Consider the following 25,880-nt stretch of genomic DNA (forward strand, 5'->3'; position numbering starts at 1 on the left):
AAAATCCAGTTAGTTCTGTACAGAAAAGGAATATGTATAAATAACGAAGCATAGAGCAAAATAAATTTAATTTATATACTCAAAATAAGGCATCAGCTGTTCACAGCAATTAGAAGTATAGGAATTCAGCTGAATTTTTCATTATCTACTTAAGCTCATGACCTTCTACACTTTCCTCTATTCTGCCGACAAGTCTATGAGGGAAAACAGAACAAGAGTGCTGAAAGGCTATACAATGGGTTGATAACTCAAATGTAAGTACTAAATAGCAAAGGAAATTTTGATTTTCCCTGAGTCTAAAGGAGCACTTCCCTTCTTCATAGAGGAGTGCAGTGCTTGGTGCCTTATTAATCCACCATCCAGAAAAATAATACACTCATCTCACTGAAGCTCAATGATTAATTCATGTTATAGATGCTATAATATACAACTCTGGCCTATGAGACATGCTTTTGGGTAAGGAGTAATAAAAAACTGTCAATTCTAGATAGGGATAAATAGCATATGGCTACTTACTAGTTGCTCCTCCGAATATCCATGAGTGTATTATAATATGGCCAAAGTGATATTAATTTGGTATCTTATCCTTAAAGTAACAAATGCTTCCCACATATTACTCATCTCATAATATCTTTAGGAGATGGTATTATCATCTCTAGCTTGGGTTAGGAATTTGTAGGACTGTTGTGAACAGGTTGTACTAGAGATGACCACAGAGAGGACTTTAAGTAACATTAGAAAGCATCACTTCCTAGGATCTCATGGGAGGCTACATACCTGGCAAACATAGCTTTCCGAAGGACAAGTATCAAGGAGTCTCTTATTGACATGCTGACTTTGAGAAGGGGCTGAAAGGGGAAGAATCAGTAGATAAAAAAAGCATTTTGTTTATTACCCTTAGCACACTTCTACTCAATACTGTTACCATTTGGCTTATATAAGAAAGTTTGGCTCTGTCTTATAAACATGTTGTAATGTTTATTATTACACTTAGTAATAAGGACAATTTTACATTTTGAAATGCTAAATTGTAACTAGTTGTGAATACCTTTAAATCTACTGTCCTCAATAATTTTCTAAGAGCCTTTCAATTACTTCACTAATTTGAAACTGAATCAAAGGAGAGAAAACAGTACTATGAAGAGGAGGTAAACTTGGAAAATGGACTCTATTTTAATAGAAAGTTTTGTTTTAGAATGAAGGGAAACAGGATTTCTTATACATACATATTTATAAGAAATACATTAGACTTCCACTAGACAGTTCAACCTCAGTTGTGGTAAGCTCCTTTGGAGTCAAAAGACTTACCTGCACTGCCTTCAGCAGCCCTTGTACGGTTTGAAGGGGCAGAAAGGACAAATAGTCAAAAGTTTCTGTGACTTTAGAAGAACAACTTTGAAGAATTAAGGGTGAATACATGATGATATTTGAAAGCAGGTCTGAAAAACAGAATCTATAATCAGTTGCCTCAAATAATTAAAAAAGTTTCAAATAAAAGGAACATAAATATGGAGAAAGAAATGGTAAAAAGTTTTTTGTTCCTTTCTCAAATAAGTCAAGTACACTGCAATACAGATTTCTATTGATCCTATTTATTAATACTTTAAGGTCAATGTAACTAGGATACTTTTAAAATTTCTTCCAGTGATAGTATAAGACTACAAAAATTAAACTGTCTAAAAGAAAGGAGAAAATCCATTTATACTGCCTGAACAAGTAGCACACACTGTCTTCATATTTCTAAGCTGAAATAAATCAATAAATATTTATGAATTTTTATTACGTGCAAGCATATAATACTATGGTCCTATAAGGAATATACAAAAGTACAAAACATGGTCTCCCTTCCTTCAAGAATGTTAATTTAGTTGGAAGTCAAGAAAAAAAATGTTAAAAAATAAGAATGAAAGAAGTAACAGAATATCAAATGTCTAGTAATTCCAAACATTGTTTATTGTCTGGCAAATGGTAAAGATAGAGTTTAAATAGGAGTGCAAAGGAAGAGATCATTATGAGATGGTGTGCTTTAGGAGAGCAAAGAGAAGAAGGAATTTAAGGTAGATTGTAAAAGATGGGTAACATTTAGATGCACAAAGAACCAGAAAGGACTAGTATATGTAAAGGAAAAGTATGAACAGAAGTACAGTAAAAGTAAGTGTAAGACATACTCAGAGGATGGTGGGGAATTCTGTGGAAGTAGGGCAAAGGATTCAGAAAAGTAATGGAAGTTAATGTTAGAAAGGTAGGTTGGATCAAATTGTCAAGGACTTTTTTTTTTTGGGCCACGCCAAGCAGATTCTGGTATCTTAGTTCCTCGACCAGGGATCGAACCCAGGTCCATGGCAGTGAAAGCACCGGAGTCCTAACCACTGGACCACCAGGGAATACCATCAAGGACTTTAAATACCAGGATAAAGAGCTGGTAATTTATGAAAGAAGATATTGATGATTTTTGAATGACAGAGTGGTATTTTAGGAATACTGATCTGGTCACAATTTGCAAGGTGAATTGCTGCAGAGAGAAAAGAAAGGAGGGAAACCAGTTAGGAAGCTGTGGCAGTAGTCTAAATGCAAGGTTATAAGACTGAGAATTAAGCAATGGGTGTATGTGTGTGGGGGGGAGGGTATAAAAAAGAAGAGGTAACAGTATGAGGGAAAGAATGAGAGAATTTAGGTACCAAGCAGATCTGAGAAGACTTAAAAGGAATTCTGGCCTCTGGGACTCAGAGAGCAGTGTTTCAGAAAACAGAAATAGGGACAATGGAAAGGTGAATTTGTTTGAAGGAAACAGTATTGCATTTGAAATAAAAGGGAAAATACTAAATGGAAATATCCAGCAGGAATGAAGTCACTGAAGCACTGAACTAAGGAAAGAGATGAGTCTTGACATAAAGATCTGGGAGCCCTGCCCACAAAAGCCCCCATCAAAACAACTGAAATCATGAGAACAGGTATGATATCTACAAGTAAGAGAATGTACAGGAAGAGGAATAGACACTTCCCACAAGGATGGAGTAACAGTAACCAGATTTATCTTCCCACTTTAAACATCTACAACAAAACAAGCCAAACTACATGAAACAACAATTTCCAGACACTAGACAACACGCAGTACAGACCATGATCCCTGAGAGAAGCGAAATAAATGAGGAGACGCTTATAACTGCCCCCATCTTACTGCCAGGAAAGTTTTTAGGCAGTAGCACAGAGAGAGGAAACCCAGAATCCAGTGGTCTTTCTGAGTTAAACAGAGAGAATTCAGGAAAGCCAAGGCAGCTAGAATTCGTTGGGCAGAGTAGAAAGGAAAGCGTTGTATGGAAAGAGAGCCCTGGAGATGTATAGGGAGCTCCCCTTGTATGTTAGCTGCATGCTAGTCAGTGCATGTGTGTGAAAAAACAACCTGAAGTCAAGGGAAAAAAATCACTGGCAGTGAGTAGGCAAATCCATTCTCAGAGGTCACAAAGGACAGGAAATAGTTCACATTCACAACATCCACTGTGGAGACACCTCATAATATATAAGAAACACTGCTTTATTGTAGCACCAAGTTGGCCCTAGATTAAAGGATGTCTGGTCTTATGTAACACAGCATAAAAATAAGCATCAAAAGGATTAAATGTTTTCCAAGAAACTTAAAGCTCAAGAATATTCTGAAGGAAAAAAAAAATCCAGCAAACCAACAATGTGAAATGATACAATGACAGAATTAATAGACAAAGACATTAAAAGAACTAAAATAAATATATGTCATATATTCAAGAAGGTAAGGTAAGGGAATTCCCTGGCGGGCTAGTGGTTAGGACTCGGTGCTCTCACACTTCCAGGGGCCCAGGTTTGATACCTGGACAGGGAAATAAGATCCTGCCAGTTGCAGTGCAGCAAAAAAAAGAAAAAAAAAAAAAAAAATAAGGAGGTAAGGGAAGCATGTTTTTTAAAAAAAAAATTTTTAAAAACAACTGGCAAGATATGAAAGACACAAATCAAACGCCTAAAAATGAAAATTTTAATGGATAAGATTACTGCAGAAGAAAAGATTGGGAATTTCAATTTGTAGCGATAAAAGCTATCTAAAATGAAAGAGAGTAAAAAGACTAAAAAACAGATATCTGTGAGCTGTGTAATGACTTACAGCCACTTAACATATGTGTAACTGGAGTCCCAGAAGACTGTGGGGGGGTGGGGGGTGGGGGGGGAAGAAGATGACAGAAAAAAAAACTTTTGAAGAATTTTCAAACTTGATGAAAACCATAATCTTACAGATCCAAGAAGCTTAACAAACCCAAACTACAAGAAACATGAAAGAACACTAAAGCACATCATAATTAAATTGCTTAAAACCACTGGTAAAGAAGAAATCTAAAAAGAAAAAAAGACATTATATAGAGAGGAATAAAGATAAGAATGAAAGCAGACTTTTCATTGGAAATGATGAAAGCCAAAATGCAGTAGAGCAATATCTTTAAAGTACTAAAAGAAAAAATGTCAATCTAGAATTCTATACCCAATGAAAAATGTCTTTTAAAAAGTAACATGAAGACTTTTTCTGACACACAAAAGAATCCAGCAGCAGCAGATCAGTAGTATAAAAAAATTAAAGGCAGTCCTTCAGACAGAAAGAAAGTGATACTAGATAGAAATCTGGATTTACACAAAGGAAAATGCACCAGAAATGGTAAACACATGGGTAAAAATAAAAGACTTCTTGTTATTAAAAATTCTTAGAAAGATAACTGACTGTTTAAAGCTAAGTTAAAAACAAGGTAGATAAATTCAATATACTGACAGAGAAGTAAAATGTAGGAGAATGCACAAAAGCCACTGGAGTAGGGGTAAAAAATGGAAGTATACTGTTGTAATGTGCTTATACAATATGTCAAGAGGTATACTACTATTTGAAGGTAGATTATAGTAAGTTAAAGATGTATAACATAAACCCTAAGGCAACCCAAAAGAAAATAAGAGATATAGCTAATCCAATTAGCAAGATAAAATGAAATCATTAAAAACCAAAAGAAACTCAATTCAAAAGAAGGGAGAAGAGAAAAAAGGGAACAAAAAACAAAGTAGAAAACAAACAGCCAGATGATAATCACATTAAATGTTGATGGCCTGCCCAGATTAAAAATCAGAGTGTCAAATTCGATAAGAAAAGTAAAACACAATTGTATGTTGTCTATAATAAAACCCATGTTGATAAAGACATAAATAAGTTAAGCCTAAAAAGATGGGAAATATATACCATGCTAACACCGATAAAAAGAAAGCTGCAGAGGTTACATTAATATCAAAGTAGACTTCACAGTAAAGAACATTACCAGGAACAAAAATTTCATTTCGTAACAATTAATGGATCCATTAACCAAGATGACATAACAATCCTAAATGTTTATGCCCCATAATAGAATTTTAAAATACTTGAAGCAAAAACTGACAGAACTGAAAGAAACAGACATTTCTATAATTACAAAGTCAGAGATTTCAACACTCCTCTCTTAATAGTTAACAGAATAAGACAGAAAATCAGTAAGGACATAAAAGACTTGAATAATCTGACTTCAGTGATTTACAGAAAACTACCTAACAACAGATACATGTTTTCGATAGCATGCAGAACATTTATCAAAATGGACCGTATTCTGAGAACAGAACAAGTCTCAATAAATTTTTAAAAATTCACATCATACAAAGTATGTTTTATAACCACAAATTAGAACTCAAAAACAGGAGCTTCCTTGGTGGCGCAGTGGTTGAGAATCCGCCTGCCAATGCAGGGGACAGGGGTTCAAGCCCTGTTCTGGGACGATCCCACATGCCACGGAGCAACTAAGCCTGTGTGCCACAACTACTGAGCCTGCACTCTAGAGCCCACAAGCCACAACTACTGAGCCCATCTGCCACAACTACTGAAGCCCTCGCCCCTAGAGCCCGTGCTCCGCAACAAAGGAAGCCACCGCATTGAAAAGCCGACGCACTGCAATAAAGAGTAACCCCCCCCCCTCGCTACAAGTAGAGAAAGCCCGTGCACAGCAACGAAGATCCAATGCAGCCAAAAATAGACAAATAAATAAATTTATATACCATATAATATGTATATGTGCTCTTAAAAAAGCAATCACTAACAGAAAACCTGGAAAATCTATTTTAGCCTTAATGGGCCATATGGTATATGTTACAACTCAACAGCGCTGGTATAGTATAAAAGATAGATAACACATAAATGATTGAGCATGGCTGTATTCCAATAATACTGTATTTTATGGACTCTGAAATCTAAAATTGTCATATATCATGAAATATTCTTCTTATTGATTTTTTTTCAACCACTTAAAAGAGCAAAATGAACCTAAAGCAAGCAAAAGGAAGGAAATAATAAAAAGAATTTGGTGAAATTGAAAACAAACAAAAAACAGAGGAAGTCCAAACTAATATCTCATTCTTTGAAAGATTAGTTAAACTGACAAGCTTTTAAGCCAGATTAATAAAGAAAAAAAGAAAAAAGACAAATCACTGATATCAAAAATGTCTAGTGCCCTCCTTCTAGAGCCCACATGCCACAACTCCTGAGCCTGCACATCACAACTACTGAAGCCCATGTGCCCTAGGGCCCATGTGCCACAACTACTGAGCCTGTGTGCTGCAACTACTGAAGCCTGAGTGCTTTGAGCCTGTGCTCTGCAACAAGAGAAGTCACTGCAATGAGAAGCCCATGCACCACAATGAAGAGTAGCCCCCACTTGCCACAACTCGAAAAAGCCCACACAATGAAGACCCAACACAGCCAAAATAAATAAATAAATAAATAAATAAATAAAAGAATGTCTAGATTTGCAGATAATGTGATTTCTTTGTAAAAAATCCTAAGGAATTGTGAAGAAGCTACTAGAATAAGTGGGCTTAGCATGATTGCAGGATACAAGGTCAATATTAAAAAAGCAACTATTTCTACATGACAGCAATTAACAATCAGAAAATGAAAATTTTAAAAATATCATTTATGGTACTGATGAACTCAGTGACAGCTTAAGAATAAAGATGCAGAGAATGGACTGGAAGACACGGGGCTGGGTGGGGGGAGCGAAGGGGAAGCTGGGACGAAGTGAGAGAGTAGCATAGACATATATACACTACCAACTGTAAAACAGATAGCTAGTGGAAAGTTGCCGTATAACAAAGGGAGATCAACTCGATGATGGGTGATGTCTTAGAGGGCCAGGACAGGGAGGGTGGAAGGGAGGGGATATGGGGATATATGTATAAATACAGCTGATTCACTTTGGTGTACCTCAAAAACTGGTACAAGAGTGTAAAGCAATTATATTCCAATAAAGAGCTTAAAAAAATAAAAAATAAAAATACCATTTATAATAGTGTTAAAAAATGAAATAGTTAGGGACCAATTGACAAAAGATATGCAAGATCCACATACTGAAAGCTACAAAACACTACTGAAAGAAACTGAAGACCTAAATAAATGGAGAGATAATGGGTTAGAAGACTCAATATTGTTAAGATGCCAATTCTCTCCCAAATTAATCCACAGATTTGAGACAATCTCCAACAACTCTTGTGCAGACTTTTTATAAAAATAGACAAACTGATTAGAAAATTTACTTGGAAATGCAAAGGACCTAGAATAGACAAAATTATTTTGAAAAAGAACAAAGTTGAAGGACTTAACATGATTTTAAGACTAGTTATGAAGCTCTAGCAATCAAAACATAACAGACACACAGCTCACTGGAATAGAACAGATTCCTAAAACAGATCCACACATACATGGTTAGTCGATTTCAATAAAGATATCACGGTACCTCAATGAAGAAAGGATAATCTTTTCAAAAAATTGTGCTGGAACAACTGAATAGCCATCAGCAAAAAAAACAAAAACAAAACCCTGTTACATAACACCCTATACCAAATTTAACAAAAATGGATCATTGATCTAAGCATAAGAGCTGAAACTATAAATGTTCTAGTAGAAAATACAGGAGAAAATCTTAGTGACCTTGTGTTTGGCAAAGATTTTTCTAATATATGACACAAAATGCAGGAACTATATAAAGAAATCGATGAACTGGTGATTGATAAATTAAAAATAATTGCTCTTCAAATGACACTGTTACAAAAATTAAAAGTCAAACCACAAGACCAGGAGAAAATATATGCAAAACATATATCAGACAAAGGACTTGTATTTAGAATATATAAATAACTCTTACAATTCAGTAATAAGAAGGGAAACGACTCAATTTTTAACAATGGACAAAAGATTTGAACAAACATTTAACCAAAGATAATATACAAATGACAAATAAGCATGGCAAATGTTCAACATATCATTAGCCACTGAGGAAATGCAAATAAAAAACACAGTGAGATGCTATTACATAGCTACTAGAATAAGTAAAATTAAAAAGACTGATCATGACCTACATGTAAGGCCAGACACTATAAAACGCCTAGAGGAAAACATAGGCAGAACACTCTATGACATCCATCAAAGCAACATCCTTTTTGACCCACCTCCTAGAATCAGGGAAATAAAATCAAGAATAAACAAATGGGACCTCATGAAACTTAAAAGCTTTTGCACAGCAAAAGAAACCATAAACAAGACTAAAAGGCAACCCTCAGAATGGGAAAAAATAATTGCCTATGAAACAACGGACAAAGGATTAACCTCCAAAATATACAAGCAGCTCATGAAGCTTAACACCAAAAAAGCAAATAACCCAATCCACAAATGGGCAGAAGACCTAAATAGACATTTCTCCAAAGAAGATATACAGATGGCCAACAAACACATGAAAAGATGCTCAACATCACTCATCATCAGAGAAATGCAAATCAAAGCCACAATGAGGTATCACCTCACACCAATCAGAATGGCCATCATCACAAAGTCTGGAAACCACAAATGTTGGAGAGGGTGTGAAGAAAAGGGAACTCTCCTGCACTGTTGGTGGGAATGTAAGTTGGTACAGCCACTATGGAAAACTATTTGGAGGTTCCTTAAAAAACTACAAATAGAACTACCATATGATCCAGTAATCCCACTCCTGGGCATATACCCAAAGAAAACCATAATCCCAAAAGAAACTTGTACCATCATGTTTATTGCAGCACTATTTACAATAGCCAGCACATGGAAGCAACCTAAATGCCCATCAACAAATGAATGGATAAAGAAGATGTGGCATACATATACAATGGAATATTACTCCGCTATAAAAAGGGATGAGATGGAGCTATATGTAATGAGGTGGATAGAACTACAATCTGTCATACAGAGTGAAGTAAGTCAGAAAGAGAAGGACAAATATTGTATGCTAACTCACATATACGGAATCTAAAAATGGTACTGATGAACTCAGTGACAAGAATAAGGATGCAGATACAGAGAATGGACTGGAGAACTCGAGGTATGGGAGGGGGCGGGGGGTGAAGGGGAAGCTGAGACGAAGCGAGAGAGTAGCACAGACATATATATACTACCAGCTGTAAAATAGTCAGCAGGAAGTTGTTGTATAACAAAGGGAGTCCAACTCGAGGATGGAAGATGCCTTAGAGGACTGGGGCAGGGAGGGTGGGGGGGACTCGAGGGGGGGGAGTCAAGGAAGGGAGGGAATATGGGGATATGTGTATAAAAACAGATGACTGAACCTGATGTACCCCCCCCCAAAAAAAAAATAAAATAAAATAAAATGAAAAAAAAAAAAAAAAAAAAAGACTGATCATACCAAGAGTTGGTCACAATGTGGAGTAACTGGAAACACTGCATACAGGAATGTAAAACAGTACAACCACTTTGGAAAATAGTCTGGCAGTTTCTTAAACTATTAAGCCTACACCTACCATATGGTGTACCCATTCCACTATAGCATGTTTCCACATGGAAATGAAAGCATACATCCTGAGAAAGCCTTATACATTAATGTTCATAGCAGCTTTATTCCTGACAGCCCCAAACTAGAAACAACCTAAAAACTTGTCCAGAGGTGAATGGATAAACTGTGGCTATATCCATACCAGGGAATACTACTAACAATAAAAATGAATCAATTATTGATACATGTGACAACTGCAGAAAAATCTCAAAAGAATTATGCTGAATGAAAGAAGCAGACCAAAAAGAAAAGACAAGAAAAAAAAAAAATAAGTGATAGCAGACCAGACTAGAGATTAGAGGTGGGGAGGAAGAGAGGGATGCAGGAACAGACTACAAAGAGGCACCAGGAAACATTTGTGGGTGACTGATATGCTCATCTTGACTGTGGTGATAACTTCCATTTCGCAGGTGTATACATATGTCAGAAGTCATCAAACTGTTATACTTTAAATATGTGGACATTACCGTACCTCAATCATACTTCAATAAAGCTGTAAAGAAAGAAAAAAAGTAGAATGAAGTGTCAAGGACAGAGGTTTGGAGAACCCTGACATTTAAGGATAGAAGAAAGAGAAGGAATCACTAAAGAAGAAAAACTGATCACAGGCAGGATAAGATGCAAACTATTACAGTTATCAGAGAACTTCAGGGGAGTTGTAAACAGTGTAGAATGATAGAGAAATTAAGAAAGCTGGTGATTAAGACCAGACCAGTGGATTCAGATATTAGGAGATAAGTATTAAAAGGACAAAAATTCAGAGGTTACCAAAGACACTGGTACTGAAGTCAGAATGTCAAGGGTTGAGAATGGGAGGTCAATGAGTGGCAGTAGGACAGTACTCACTTGAAAAGTATTAAAACAAAAGAGAGAAAGTTGATGCAAGAAATAAGTTTTACTCAATTATATGCTCCTTTCCTTCTTGACAACCATAGACAATATAAATGCATTTATGTTTTACTGGCAACATAATCAAAGATGTTGCATTATTCTACTATATCATTAAGTTTTTTTTCCAGGAGCAAAAGCATTACGACATTTAAATAAAAATATTCCTGACAACTTTATCCACTCTTTCAAAGTTCAATACCTAAGAAATGACTGATGGGGAAGGATGCTCTGGTAACAACCCTGTTGAGGACTTGCTCCAGAATTTCTTGTCTGATCATCTCATGGATCTAAAAAGAAGAGAAGAACCAATAAAATATTCCTTGGTGACCTTCAGCTTTCAATTGTATCAATGCATGTTAGGCAGAATAAAGAATAGTTTGAATATGGGTAAAACTGGACTGTTTATTTCAAAGACAAATATAATGTGAATCATCTGGAAAGAATCACTCAATTCTACCCTCATTCTGTGCTCAGACAATTCATTAGCAGGACAAACTTTTACTAGCCTAAAAGACAGATCACATGATATAAGGTCCAGCATCAAACAGGAATAATTCTAGGTATCTATTACATGCCAATGTCCATATTTCTGACAGTATGCACAACTTTCATTTTAAAATTTAAAAGCCCACGAAAATTCCTGAAAACCTAGAAAATCTACACCAACCCCTTAATCAGTTTCTAGAAGCAGAACAGTTGCTTAGAAAAAGACCTGTTTTGAATTTTTATTTGAATTTTAAATTTCATACTTGAACTCGATTAATTTGGGGTACAGACTAATTTCTTTCAGACCCTGGACTGATAATTCTATTATTAGTAAATTCTACATTCTACAGATACCTTGAAAAAGCCAACATCTGTGTGAAATCAAGTGGAACCTTCTTTGTTTAAAAAAAAACTAATTTAAAAACAAAAACTACTAAAGTCTCTCATTCAAAGAATGTTTTTAATCAGATTACTGTTAAGAAGAGTCATATGTATCTAACACACCTCTCTCAAGGACTGTTATATGGCATTCACTTCATAGTTCTGGATCAGAACATCAGATTTACATTTAAATTGGCCTCCAAATAACATTTTCAGCAGATATTTTTGGTGTGTAGATACAGTGAACAATTGAATGTCAGAAGATGACTCAGAGAAATCACAAGCAAAGCAAATTTGTTTAGCCTCAGATACGATCTTTTCTTTTTTAACTTGAGAGGAAATGAATTTCTGAAAGCTATTTCAGAAATTAAGATTGAAATGACTGAGATTAAAAGAGTATAAATTCCCCATTTTGGGTTCTTCAAAAACAATGAACCAATAAGCATGATTCTTCAAGCTCGATGTTCTACAGCAACCTAAAAGATTATTTTTTGTACAAGGGAATTTAAAACCCCAGAAATGATTTACTGCTCGAGGAAGAAGAGGAAATCATGAGGAAGCTAACTTATAGTCAAACTTCTAAGCAATGGTCAGAAAGAGCAGAAATTAGAATAAATGAAAAACATATAAATAAAGAGTGGAAAAGAAGTATTCATCAAACTGGGTCTATAATGTTTCATTTACTATCCCAATCTCTGTTCTGGGAAACTGCTACATACCCAAATTGCCCTGTCCCCCCAAACTCCCAGGTTAATGCCCTATTTACGATCTAATTTAACAAAATTAAGGAATGGTTGCTAAAGTAGAGCCTCACCTTGAAAGTTTCCAACAGGATATTAGCTCCCAGCTTACATGCATACTGGTTTGGCATTCTAGAAAGACCTGAGCTGGTTTCAATAGTTTTTCCATCAAGAATCTTCTTTGGCCCATAGGAATCCATTAAAATGAAGCCAAATTCTACCAGGCCCTGAGTAACATGATCCCAGCTATGAACACTGCAAAAAAACAAAGTTTAGTTAAGAAGAAAAACTGAGTAAAATACTTTACGTTTATAGTCTTTGCCACATTACAGATTTCCCAAACTTGACCTGGATATCCAACACTCCACATGAACCTTTTCTTTTCATGTATCCTTATCTGGCAAAATCCTGTATTTCTGAATTAACAGTAATGGGAACGGTAGGCAAGCAATCTCTACTGACAGAACACCAAGAAAATCCAGAAACTACAGAACATTAAAAAACATATGGAAGAAACTGCAATATCTCAATGTACTGACCATTAGAGATTTCGATTCAAGACTTCATGAATAGAAGTTAACTGCTGCTTCTTCTATTCCCCTCATGCCAATAACAACACTTATATGAGGGTAAGTCAAAATTTATCCACATGCTGGCTGCAGAATTTATTTTAATTAACTTTTAGAAAAGACAAATACATCATTTTTGACATAATCTCCTTGCTTTTCAATACACTTTGTCCATCTGTCAACAAGCTTTCGTATTCCTTCATTAAAAAATGTTTTACGCTCAGCTGCGAGCCACAAACGCATGGCTGTCTTCACTCTTTCATCAGAAGCGAATCTTCATCCTCATAGGGCTGCTTTCAGGGGACCAAACAGGTGAAAGTCCAATGCAGAAAGATCAGGACTATAGGGAGAATGCTGTAACACCTCAAAACGAAGATTCTGCAGAGTGCCAACAGCGTGGGCAGAAGTGTGTGGACGTGAATTGTCATGCAAGATCACAATGCCCTTGGATAGCAGTCCTCTGCGTTTAATCTGAAGTTCAGGCTTTAGCACAAACTTTTTGGAACCTAAGTCTGTCGTGGATTATTTCATAGGCAGAGCCATGGCTGATTTGCAAATGATCTGCCACATAATCCATCGTCACTCATCTATTCGACAGAATTATTTCACATGTTTGCTCAATGTTGTCATCAGCCGTGGACGTGGACGGGCGTCTGGCTCCTTCTTGATGGCTAACACTTGTGCGACCTTCCCTGAACTTCTCTATTCATTCATACACACTTTTTCGCAACAAAACACTTTCTCCATACAGCGCACAAAGTCTTCGATAAATAACGGTACCAGGTACACCCTCAGACCACAAAAAACGAATCACTGCATGCTGCTCTTCTTTCATACAAATCACAAGTGGGGCATCCATTTTTGCTTTCACCGCAGTTACATACGAACTGATGTAACATCTGCACAGCAGTGACTGGGGAGACAGTAGCCTTGAATGGAAAGCACTGATTAAGACAGCGTGGCCAACAGACGTTTTAATATAACCAGAGTGCGGATAGTTTTTTACTCAAACCCTTGTATTATACATATGCTTACAAGTTTGCCTCCCTCTCTAGATTGAGATTCTCTATGGTGGAGAGTACACTGTAGTCATATTTTTACCCATATAGCCTAGAACAAAGGCTGGCATATAGAAGGCATTCAGTAAATAGTTATAGTAGGAATATTTATATTCATATTTATATCATATTCATATTAATAGTATGAATTGACGAATGATTGGGTTTCGAAAGCATGAGATAAAACTACAAACCTTTGTAAAGCAGTAGAATCCTTAGTGATTTTATACCATTTAATGTTACCCACTATAGTGGAAATGATACGTTTATAATAATCTTTATATCATTATATCTACCTGCTACACGGCAACAAATTATAATGCAGCATTAAAGAATGAAGGAGATAGTTGTGAATAGATTCTCATAACATTTTGACAGATTTTAGTAATAGCCACACTCTAGAGATCTGGGATCAAGATAACAGACTGAGCACATGTTCCATTCTTTCCACCCCAAATACCTTACAAGTGACAGAAAAGATACATATACCTGTGTGCAAATGTCTGTATGTGGTGTATACATATAATCCATGATAATGTGGAGAAATGAGAGGTGTTTTTGACTGTTTAGAAATTATGAAGAATCCTTAAAAAGTAAAAGTAATATTAGAAGGAAGCCAGAGAACACAACAATGCAAATTGAAGGGGTGCCTCCAAAAGCAGATACCAAAGGCAGATATACTGAGAATTGGAAGGAACCCTGGGGCAACTTTTGTGGTGACTGGTTAGGACACCCCAGCATGAACAGTCTGGTACACAGCAGCCTTCTCTACCTTTTTCTGCAAGACCCCACTGTACCTGCAGTTTATGCCAAGAAGTAAGCAACCATGAGGCCTATTCTTAGATGGGATCTGTGTGTAGAGGAGCTTGGTCCTGAGAGACAGAGCAGCACTCTGAGAGGATGACAACATGCTGGAGGATTAGGGAGGCCCCACACCTAGAAGATTAGCCCTTGGTACACCCTACCACTATCCTCAAATCACAGAGGTAGAATGTGTTAAATAGATACAGCACTCAGACAAACTAATGGGGAACGTCAAAAACAATAATAAAGAGATAAGCAATCATCACCAAATATAAGAAAACAATACTACCATGACAGAGAAGCACCAAACTCAATAAAGAGAACTAATCCCTAAGGGAAAAAGTTAATGGAACAAACAGAAGATTTTAAAAGTCTAATGAATATTCTCACAGAAATGAGAAAGAATATTATAGCATGAGACAAAAAATGAACTGTTACAAGGACTTCCCTGGTGGCAGTGGTTAAGAATCTGCCTGCCAATGAAGGGGATATGGGTTCGATCCCTGCTCCAGGAAGATCCCACATGCTGCAGAGCATCTAAGCCTGTGCACTGTAACTACTGAGCCTGCAATCTAGAGCCTGTGAGCCACAACTACTGAGCCTGTGTGCCACAACTACTGAAGCCTGTGCACCTAGAGCCTGTGCTCTGCAACAAGAGAAGCCACCACAACAAGAAGCCTGCACACTGCAAGGAAGAGTAGCCCCTGCTCTCCACACTAGAGAAAGCCTGCACGCAGCAACAAAGACCAAACACAGCCGATAAATAAATAAATAAATAAACAAATAAATAAATTTATCAAAAAAAAAAGAAGAAGAAGAACTGCTATGAAAAAAGAACCAATTGAAAATTCTGGAAATAAAAAACATAATGGATAGAGTAAAAAATTCAATAGATGGACCCAAGGATAAAATGGGCAGAGATGAAGAAATAATTATTGAGAAGAGTGAGCTAAGGAATTTTTGTAGAACTTGACACAAAAAGACAAAAGTATGAAAAGCATGAAAGAAAAGTTAAGAGATATAGCACACAGATCAAGAAATTCCAACAGTTAATAGGAGACAACAGAGAGAAAAAAGGAGAGTACTCAAAGAAAATAAAAGAAAAACATTACAGAATTTAGGAAAGACGTGAATCCTTACAGTGAAAGGGTACACCAATTACCAAGCAGAAATGAATTAAAAAGGAACTTATGTAAACATAAATTGTGTTAGATTTCAGATCAAGGATAAAAAGAAAGTCTTAAAAGTTTCCATGAAGAAAATAACAGATTATCTAAAATAATACAAGAATCAGATAACCATCAGACTTCTCATCAGCAATTCTAGATGCAAAAAGACAACGTAAAACTGATTATAAACTTAGAATATTATACCTGGTCTAACTATTATTGTTCAAGTGGAAGAGCAAAACAAAGATTTCCAGATATGAAAAGTTGACTGTCCACAAACCATATCAGAAAGGATTACTGCAAAAATTATATACTTAGGGTATATTTCCAAGTGAAAAGTATGAGATTCAAAAGAAAGATATAAACAAAGAAACCAGTAAAATTATGAAGCCTAAATAAGTATTTCGTTAATTATAATCTTAACACGAAGGAAGTGGAGAAATGGTGTGCTGTGGGCTAAAGTTCTCATCTCGTAGGGCAAAGACAGTTATAGTTGGTTTGCTACAAAATGTCTACACCTGTAACGTGAAAGAGCTCATATACGATTGGCAAAAAGGGGAGTAAGTATAACTGGGAAGTTGTATTGGTTCATACGTGATTTTTTCCTAGTACATTAATGTTTTGCACTTCCAAGTATCTGCAGGTAAACAAAGTATGTCAACAGAGCTAAATACAGCAAACCATGCAGACAAACAACAGACAAAGCATGACATAGTAAAGACTGTTATAACATGGACTTGAGAACATGGGGTAGGGGAGCGAAGGGGAAGCTGACGAAGTGAGAGAGTAGCATTGACATACATACACTACCAAATGTAAAATAGCTAGTGGGAAGCTGCTGCATAACACAGGGATATCAACTCAATGACTGGTGATGATTTAGAGGGGTGGGATAGGGAGCGTGGCAGGAGTCGTGCAAGGGAGGGGATATGGGGATATATGTAAAAATCCAGGTGATTCCCTTTGCTGTACAGCAAAAACTGGCACAACAGTGTAAAGCAAGTATACTCCAATAAAGAGCTTAGAAAAAAAAGATTGTTATAACAGCTAATGTATATTCTGAAATACAACATTAAACATGAAAATAACAACCAAGATGGTTACCAGTTTTTTCAATTTTGTTTAAAATGGATTTGCCTAAAACTGCTAATTCAATTGTCTAAAACTGCTAATTCAATTCCATCCATCATTACCAAACTCCAACAGTTAAAGTAAATAAAACTCTGCTTTTTACGCACCTAAAAAGCCAATGAAGACTCAGGTCAACAGAGTAGTAATAGAATGACAGGAGCAAAGGTACCTTTGTATTCTTGCTATCAAGGTGGCCAAGAAATCAGGCCTTGGGATTCAAGGATCTTTTGATACAGGAAAGCTTGCTTGACCAATTTTAAGGTATTTAAACCTTAATATGTGAAGTCAATAGCTGTAGTCATCAGTTTTCTCTGATGGGCCATAAGTATGGTATCATGTTACATTTTCTAACACTGAATACCTTACAAACCTTATGGTTCATGAACTTACCTATTCTTTACCACTTTCAAGATCATGGTCGAAACACAACATCTATTAGGAACTAGATTCTGAAGAAATTTTGAGCCTTGGAGAAGCTGAAGATCCTTAAAGCTTTTTATAACTGAAGACTTTAAAAGGTCAAACACCTAACATAATGAAAGAAATAGGAAAATGAAGCAAAAAATGATAGCCCATACTATAGAATCTTAACCCTGTAACTGTTCCTACTTGCTGCCATACACTCATATCCCTACAACAACTGTTTCACTAGATGAGTAAGATACAAAAATTGTGACTTTCAGTGGGAATTGAAAAGAGCTGAAGACAGGACTTCCTTGAGAGAAAAAGGGCTAAAAATCAATATTATCCACAACCAGAGAAACATATGTGAGAAAAAAGGGTAAAGGATTTTATTTTATTTATTTATTTATTTTTAGCTGTGCATTAAATATTTTTAATGAACATAGTAAAAATTATGTGGAATTGGGGCACTGCTGAAAAATAGCAGCACATCTGTGAGGTGTGGTTTGTGCATGACAAAAGAAGCTGGGTAAAGGATTTTATATCTTCATTCTTGCAAATAACATATTCTCATTAATTTCAAGTCAATTAGGGACAATTTCTTAGAAAGCTACAACATACTACAACTGCTATGAATACCCAGCTAAACTTCCCATTCTTGCTATTTGGACTGTGTGATGTTTCCACTCTCACTCCCATCTCACCACCTAGCTTACCACACAACAGAAAGCGGAGGTATAAACCAAGATCTGAAGAAGTCTTCAAGCAGCTCCCAGAGAACAGTGTGGGCCTACATTCTTAAAGGGGAATTTGCTGCTGGCAGGGTGGGAGTGGAATTGTTTAGGAAAGGATAATAAAAAAACAGGGCTCTTATACTCTTTATCAACTACAGAAAGAACCAAAAAGTCATTCATAAATACCTGTTCCTCAAATCTTTGTATTCTTGTTACAGAGAGCAAGAGGGCAATGCTGAAAGGACACATATTACTACTGAAATCTTGCTGTCCTGCCTAGAACAGATAAACCAAAAAGGAGTCATAACTTACATCTTAAAAGTATAACATATCCTACTTAAAAACAGGCCCTTAAATGGATCAGAAATGTAAGAGCTAAATGTAAGAACTAAGACTATAAAACTTTTAAAAGGAAACACAGTAGGAAATCTTCAAGACTGTGGATTAAAGATTTCTTAGCTATAACACCAAAAACATAATTTATATAAAAAAATTGATACATTGAATCTGATTAAAAATCGAAATTTCTGTGCTTCAAATACACCATTAAGAAAATGAAACGACAAGCCACAGACTAAAAAAAATTTGCTAATTACATACATGATAAAGGACTTGTACCCATAATATATAAAGAATTCTTAAAACTCTGTAAGTCACACAACCAAAAAATGGGCAAAGGATTTGAATAGACATTTCATCAAAGATATCAGAACAGCTAATAAGCACACGAAAAGATGTTCGGTTATCATTAGTTACTAAGGAATTGCAAAGTAAAACCTCTATGAGATACTGTTTCACAGCTATTAGAATAGGCATTAAAAAAAAAGGCAGTAACAAATATTGCCCAGGATGTGGACAAACAGGAGCCCTCATACAGTGCTGGTGGATAAGGAGGATAGTTTGGTAGTTTCTTTAAACTATAAACATATGGGATTTTCCTGGTGGTCCAGTGATTAACACTCTGTACTTCCACTGCAGCGGCCGTGGGTTCAGTCCCTGGTTCAGGACTAAGATCCCACATGCTACATGGCGCGGACAGGGAAAAAAAAAAAATCTATCTATCTATCTACCCAAGAGAAATGAAAACGTGCATGTGAATGTTCACAACAGCATTATTCATAATAGCCAAAAAGTAAAAACAACTCCAATGTCCATCAACTGGTGAACAGCTAAACAATGGATATATCTATACAATGAAATACTATTCAACAATAAAAAGGAATGAAATACTGATAAATGCTACAACATGGATAAACCTTGAAAAATTACAAAAGGTTACATATTGTATGATTCCATTTATATGAAACTTCTAGGAAAGGTAAATCTATAGAAACAGGCATGAAGGATCTTACAAAGTGATGAAAATGTTCTAAAACTGAATTATGATGATGGCTGCACAACTGGGTAAACTTATTAAAAACTCACTGAATTATATACTTAAAATAGGTGTATTTTATGTTTTGTAAATTATACCTCAATAAAGTTTTAAAAAATAGGTCTTTGAGACCTAAAAGAAATGACAGACAAGAAACAAAAGAAAAAAAGGAATAAACATAAAATCAAAGACAAATAAAACAGAAACCCAATAAACAAAAATAAAACAGTAGATAAATAAATACAAAGCTGGTTCTTTGAAAAGATCAATCATATAGGTACTATAAACCTAAATAAAAAGAGTGAACAGATACATAAAAGATAAAGAAGCTTTAAAGGCTAGTTCCCACATTATGGTCTTTAAACATCCTTTCCTACAAAAGGGACCCAAGCTTCCTTAGAGAAATTAGGATGGGTAAGCAAAGTACAGGTGTGTCTTGGATAGCTTATGCCACAAAAGTGCTCAAAGACTAATGGGCCATGTCAGAAGGACACATAAGCGAACTGCAAGGATCCAACTGGCCAAATATGGGTCACTTTGGCTACTGCATACAAATATGTTGAATTTTAAAAGGTTCACGGTTGCATAACAATATCTAAAAAATAGAGGGTGGGTGGGCCCTTTTCACAAAAGAAAAACAGCTAGTAATGTAGAAATAATGACAGAATTAAAAATTTCTAATTTTAATTTTACCATTTTGCAACTCCCAGTATAATTTACTGATTTAGGCCAAGATTCATCAGTAGATGGGAAAACAAAATCCACTGTGTGAAAGGTTGCTGAGGAAAAGGTTTTTCACATGCCTCAAATTATGATGCCATGGATAATTTTCTCATTACAAAGGGAAACATATATCTTTGCAAATGAAGAAAACTGATGGTCATTGTGTTAATCAAATGATTTGGCTAAGACTCCCTGATAATATGAGCCTTCTGACATAATGCAATAGAATAGTGGTTGGCAAACTACAGCCTCTGGAACAAATCTAGCCCACCACCTATTCTTGTACAGCCCATGAGCAAACACTGGTTTTCACATTTTTAATTGTTGAGGGGGAAAAAAATGTCAAAGGAAGAATAATATTCCATGACATATAGTTTCACTGGCACACAGCCACACCCACTCATTTATCTGTTGTTTCCAGCTGCCTTTTTGCTACAACAGTACAGCTGAATAGCAGTGACAGAGACCATAACACCTGCAAAGCCTAAAATAGTTAGTATCTGTCCCTTCAGAGAAAGTTTGCTGACTCCAACAAAAGAAAGTATTCATCACTTATAACTTTCTTGCCAAAAATGTTTAACTTGAATCTAATCACGAGGAAACAATCAGACAAATCTGACAATGTGAGACAAGAAAACTGGGCAGGATGCTTCAAAAAATTCAATAAAAAGGTATTAATCTTTGTTCTTAGGAGACACACGTGTAAGTATCCAGGCATTGAAGTGCCATGATTTCTTCTTTTAAATGATTCAGAAAAAATATATATACTTGAGAGAAAGTGAGATAAAGTAAATGTAGTAAAATATTTTAAAAGAGTTCAAAACATTACTTCACAAATATTTAATGACAAATGACTCAGCTTCACAAAACCCCATAATGTACTACTAGAAATAGGCAATTTCCCCAATTCACAAATAAGGAAACAGAGGTTAAGACCAAAGCTCATTTAATAATGGAGTTAAGGTTAAATTTTGAGTTTCCTGCTGAACAGTCTTCACCCCTTTTTCTTTAAACACTAAAACACTTAAGGTGTGGTTTTAAAACAGAACTTTCTTAAGAATGTAGTGATATCATATATCTTCCACTTTCAAAAAAAAAAAAAGAGATCCTCTAGACCTAGGGTCATTCTACAATATTTCCATGTATTTGTCTGCTGTCATTAACCGGCAAAAAAGAGGCCTGAGTTCAAACATCCCTGTTTCATAAAGAGATCCTGGATCACCTTAAGAGCGTGGTGCTACCTTTAAGAGTTTCAGTAGTTCTCTGCCTAGTTCACAGTCCAACTTGATTGCAAACACAATGTGTAGAATAATAGTGCCTTCCACGTGACGAAGTTCACCAGATGGTACGGTGACAAGATCCAACAGCCTAAAAGATTCAACAGAAAGGTATGAGCTATAGTTTGGGCAAGAGACAACAGTACATATGTTCATATGAACAAACAGAAAAACTCAAGCTGAACTAATATGATCACTGGAGGTAGGCAGAAAGTACAAAAACTACTGTCTCATTCCCGGCCCCTTTTTATAAAACTTCTCGAAAGAACTGTCTATAGTCATTATTTCCACTTCTTTACCTCTTCCCAGTTAAATTCAATTTAATTAGGTTTCTGTCCCCTCCCGAACCTCCCTTCCAATGCTATTTGATTATTCTTGCAAGGGCTACAAATGACCTCTACATTGTCAAAACCAATAACCAAGTCTCATCTCAATTAAAGCCTCAGATTTGACACAGTTGACCCCTTCTTTCTTGAAACATTTTCCTTCTCTTAGCTTCTGGGGTATTGCCATTCGCCTCTTAATTATTTGTGTTGGCTCATCCTCCCTTTAAATGGTGGAATGCCTCTGAGCTCAGTCTTGGGTTTCTTTCTCTTCTCTTCATGATTTCCCTAGGTGACCCTATCCAGTCTGAAAGCTTTAGTGCCTTCCAATCTGTATCTACAGTCCTGACCTCTCCTTAAAACCCCAGACTGCCTGCTCAACACCTCTATGTGAGATACTAATATACATCTCAAACTTACATGGTCAAAACTGAGCCTATTTTCCCCTAAACCTGCTTTCTTTCAGTCTTTCCTAACTCAGTATTGCAAGACCACCTTCTAATCAATTGCTCAAGCCAAATAACTAAAAGTTATTCCAGATTAGAAGCAGTAGGCTGACACAGGATTAAAAGCACAAATACTGCAGCCAAACTGCTTGAATTCAAATCCCAGGTCCATCAATTTACGGCCACATAATCCTGGGAAATTCCTTAATTTCTCTGTGCATGCATAAATTTCTCTGTGCATGCATAAATTTCTCTTTCTGCATGCATAAAATAGAGGCAAATAGAGTTGCTGTAAGGTTTAAAGTGCTTAGAATAGCACCTGGCACAGAGCAAGCACTCTATAAATATTTGTTTCAAAAAAATCCTCTTTCTCAGCCACACCATGCTGTGTCCTGCCTTTGTACTAACTGTTCCACTAATCAAGGATGTACTTTTCCCTGATCTGCATGTTGTGGCTCTTATCATTCAGGCTTCAGTTAAAATAGAACCTTCTCAGAGAAGTTTTCCCTGATCACTCAACCTAAAGTAGCTACGTTGTCACTATCATGTCATCCATTTGAAATATATGCATAGCACTTTCCACTCTAATATTTTTGTTATTTAGTTAGTTCTTTAGTTATTATTTCTTTAGTTATTTCCTTTTCCCTTCTCACTAATATTTCTCCATGAGAGCAGGAACCTTGTCTGACTGGTTCATCATTGTAGTCCTAGGGCCAAACAGTTTCTGGCACAGAGTAAATACTTAATAAACAGCTTTTAAGCTCATAACTTACAGAACAATTATTGCTGTTTTCCTGGAAAGATTAAAATGAAAGAGTTGAAGAGACTGCACTATTCTTTTAACTTTATTACTGAGCAGCTAAGACGACTAGGGAAATTCTGCGCTGAGGTGAAGGTACGGACTGAAGAGTTAGATAACAGTAAGAAGATGAATCTGGAAAAATGATTTTATTTCTACACTGTATTATTCACTCATCACCACTCTGTTCCTCACTGTGTTGCTTATCTAGCCTGCTGAAGAAAGCTATGATTCCTTCCAAAGCCCTCTTCCGGCTTCCCTGAAAAAAATACAAAATAAATAAGGTCTCCCCGTAAAGGGCAAGTTGAACTTAAAGTACTTTTCAGCTTAAAGGATTTTCAAAGTATGAATTTAAATAGATAAATTATAACCTAGAGTCACACTAAGAATTTATAGAACACTTTCATGTTGAAATTGAGTTTGAAATACATCTTAATATCAGACTTTAAGGGGCCTGTAATCCACCCTTTCTGAGATCTGTCTCCCTTTTATTACCACACACACACACACAAAAGGTGGTACTACAAGAGATAATTTATGTTTACTTTGGCTGAGGACCATGACCTTTTTACTAGATCAAATCATCATACATGAAATAAAAGCATCTAAGCTCTAGTATATAAAACAAGAGTATGAATAAGCTGAATGATATTAACTGGTCATTTCACTAGAGTTGAAAAAAAAACCAAATTTTTTATTTATACCTTTGAGGAGAGAACCAGAAGCTGATAGACCAAGGGTGGTATTTCTTGAAGATTCAATTTAGAGAACATCTTCAGCACTTTTTCCACCACAAATTCCACCTCTTCTGCAGTCAGAGGGACATCTCTGTGAATCAAAGACTCTAAAGGTCAGATCCTAATTTGAGAAATATTAGAATATTATAACTACCTCTTTTCATTTTTCTCTAATGGAGAACCTTAAAGGGGACCAATAACCTTACCTAAGCAAAGTTATCTTGGAAAAAATATCATAAAGTTATACTTTAAATAAGAAATTAAAGCAAAAAAGAGTAGGGGGAAATTCTGTAACAAAACAGAGGTACCAATACTCTTATTTGGGGAACAGTGGTATTTGAGCTTGCTACATTTCAATTTCTAGCAGGTAAGTTCTCATGGCAGGATATAAAAAGAAAAGGGAATGATGATGCTTACTTGAACATGGAGGTGAGTTGGATTACATATTGATGATCCCATCTGATTAAAGAAAATGACAAAGAAAGTTTATGTCATTTTAACTTACGTATTGCTTTGTAAAATTAGTAAGGAGGAAAAAATTAGGGCCATTTCAAGTTTGATTTGGTACCACTGGGAAACAAGATCAAAGAAATGACATTTAACACAAGAAATAAAAGCTTTCAACCTATCAAACTGGCAAAATCAAAGTCTGATGATATTCAATGCCAGTGAGATTTTGGGAAACAAACACTTCACATATTGTTTTAGGGGATGTACACTGATATAATCCTTCTGGAAAGACAAGCTGGCAACACTACTTACCAACTTTAAAAATGCACATAACCAGGGACATTCCTGGTGGCGCAGTGGTTAAGAATCTGCCTGCCAATGCAGGGGACACGGGTTCGAGCCCTGGTCTGGGAAGATTCCCACACGCCCTGGAGCAACTAAGCCCATGCACCACAACTACTGAGCCTGCACTCTAGAGCCTGTGGGCCACGACTACTGAGCCAAAGTGCTGCAACTACTGAGGACGGCACGCCTAGAGCCCGTTCTCTGCAACAAGAGAAGCCACCGCAATGAGAAGAGTAGCCCCCGCTCACTGCAAACAGAGAAAGCCCGTGTGCAGCAACGAAGACCCAATGTAGCCAATAAATTAACTAATTTAAAAAAAATGCACATAACCAAAGACCCACCCAACTTACTATTAGAAAGTTATCCCATGTACATGCTTATAAAAGGTCACCTAGACATATAAGGATGTTAATTGCAACACTCTTTATAATTGCAAAAAGCCAAATAGCCAAATATTATTTACTGGCAAAAAACAAATAATCTAATAATTAGAGGCTAGCCAAATATTATAAGAGAATTCTATGGAACTATTTTTTTTTTTTTTTTTTTTTTTATTATTATTTTATTTTATTTTTTTTGGGGGGTACACCAGGTTCAATCAACTGTTTTTATACACATATCCCCATATTCCCTCCCTTCCTTGACGCCCCCTATGGAACTATTAAAAAGAATTATGTAAAGTGGTATACGCTGACATGAACAGATGTGTTAAATGAAAAATGCAAGGTATATTACAGTGTGTAATGAATAAACTCTTGTGTGCAATTAAAAACAAATAAATGGATAAATACACATGTGCTGATACATGCCTAAAATTATTTCTGTAAGAGATCTTATGTAAGGAACCATAAAAGCAGTTATCTCTGGTTTAGATAATCTCGGGTATTCCCTTCTAGTTCTTTTTAACACAATGAAGTATAATCATAGTATTATATAACTGTGTAATATAACTTAGTATTCTATTTCACTGACCCCCCCCCCCCCCACCCCGCGCTCTCTCTCTATATATATACACACACACACATACATTGGGCTGGCCAAAAAGTACCTTTGTCTTTTAAGTAAAAATAAAAGACACATTTTTCATTTTTACCAAGAACTTTCTTGAACAACATATTCACCTTTTGTCCTACTGCCTTCTGCCATTTTCCAG

General features: G+C 36.0%; 1 protein-coding gene across 2 annotated transcripts in view; it reads right to left on the reverse strand.

Annotated features, from left to right (window-relative positions):
- FANCI (FA complementation group I) overlaps positions 1–25,880 on the reverse strand; it is an 88,879-nt gene that overhangs the window by 33,115 nt on the left and 29,884 nt on the right. The window contains exons 7-16 of one of the 2 annotated variants that reach the window (XM_057720217.1): positions 24,350–24,391; positions 23,900–24,023; positions 23,369–23,454; positions 21,592–21,718; positions 18,439–18,528; positions 17,507–17,643; positions 12,460–12,640; positions 10,978–11,065; positions 1,309–1,439; positions 778–848 (exon numbers count right to left, since the gene is read on the reverse strand). In XM_057720217.1, the coding sequence (XP_057576200.1) occupies positions 778–848; positions 1,309–1,439; positions 10,978–11,065; positions 12,460–12,640; positions 17,507–17,643; positions 18,439–18,528; positions 21,592–21,718; positions 23,369–23,454; positions 23,900–24,023; positions 24,350–24,391 (1,077 nt within the window). Of the gene's footprint in view, positions 1–777; positions 849–1,308; positions 1,440–10,977; positions 11,066–12,459; positions 12,641–17,506; positions 17,644–18,438; positions 18,529–21,591; positions 21,719–23,368; positions 23,455–23,899; positions 24,024–24,349; positions 24,392–25,880 lie in introns of those variants that run through there. The other variant, XM_057720218.1, reaches the window with a different exon arrangement.

The sequence above is a fragment of the Hippopotamus amphibius genome, chromosome 2 (assembly GCF_030028045.1).
Source record: "Hippopotamus amphibius kiboko isolate mHipAmp2 chromosome 2, mHipAmp2.hap2, whole genome shotgun sequence".
Taxonomy (NCBI): Eukaryota; Metazoa; Chordata; class Mammalia; order Artiodactyla; family Hippopotamidae; genus Hippopotamus; species Hippopotamus amphibius.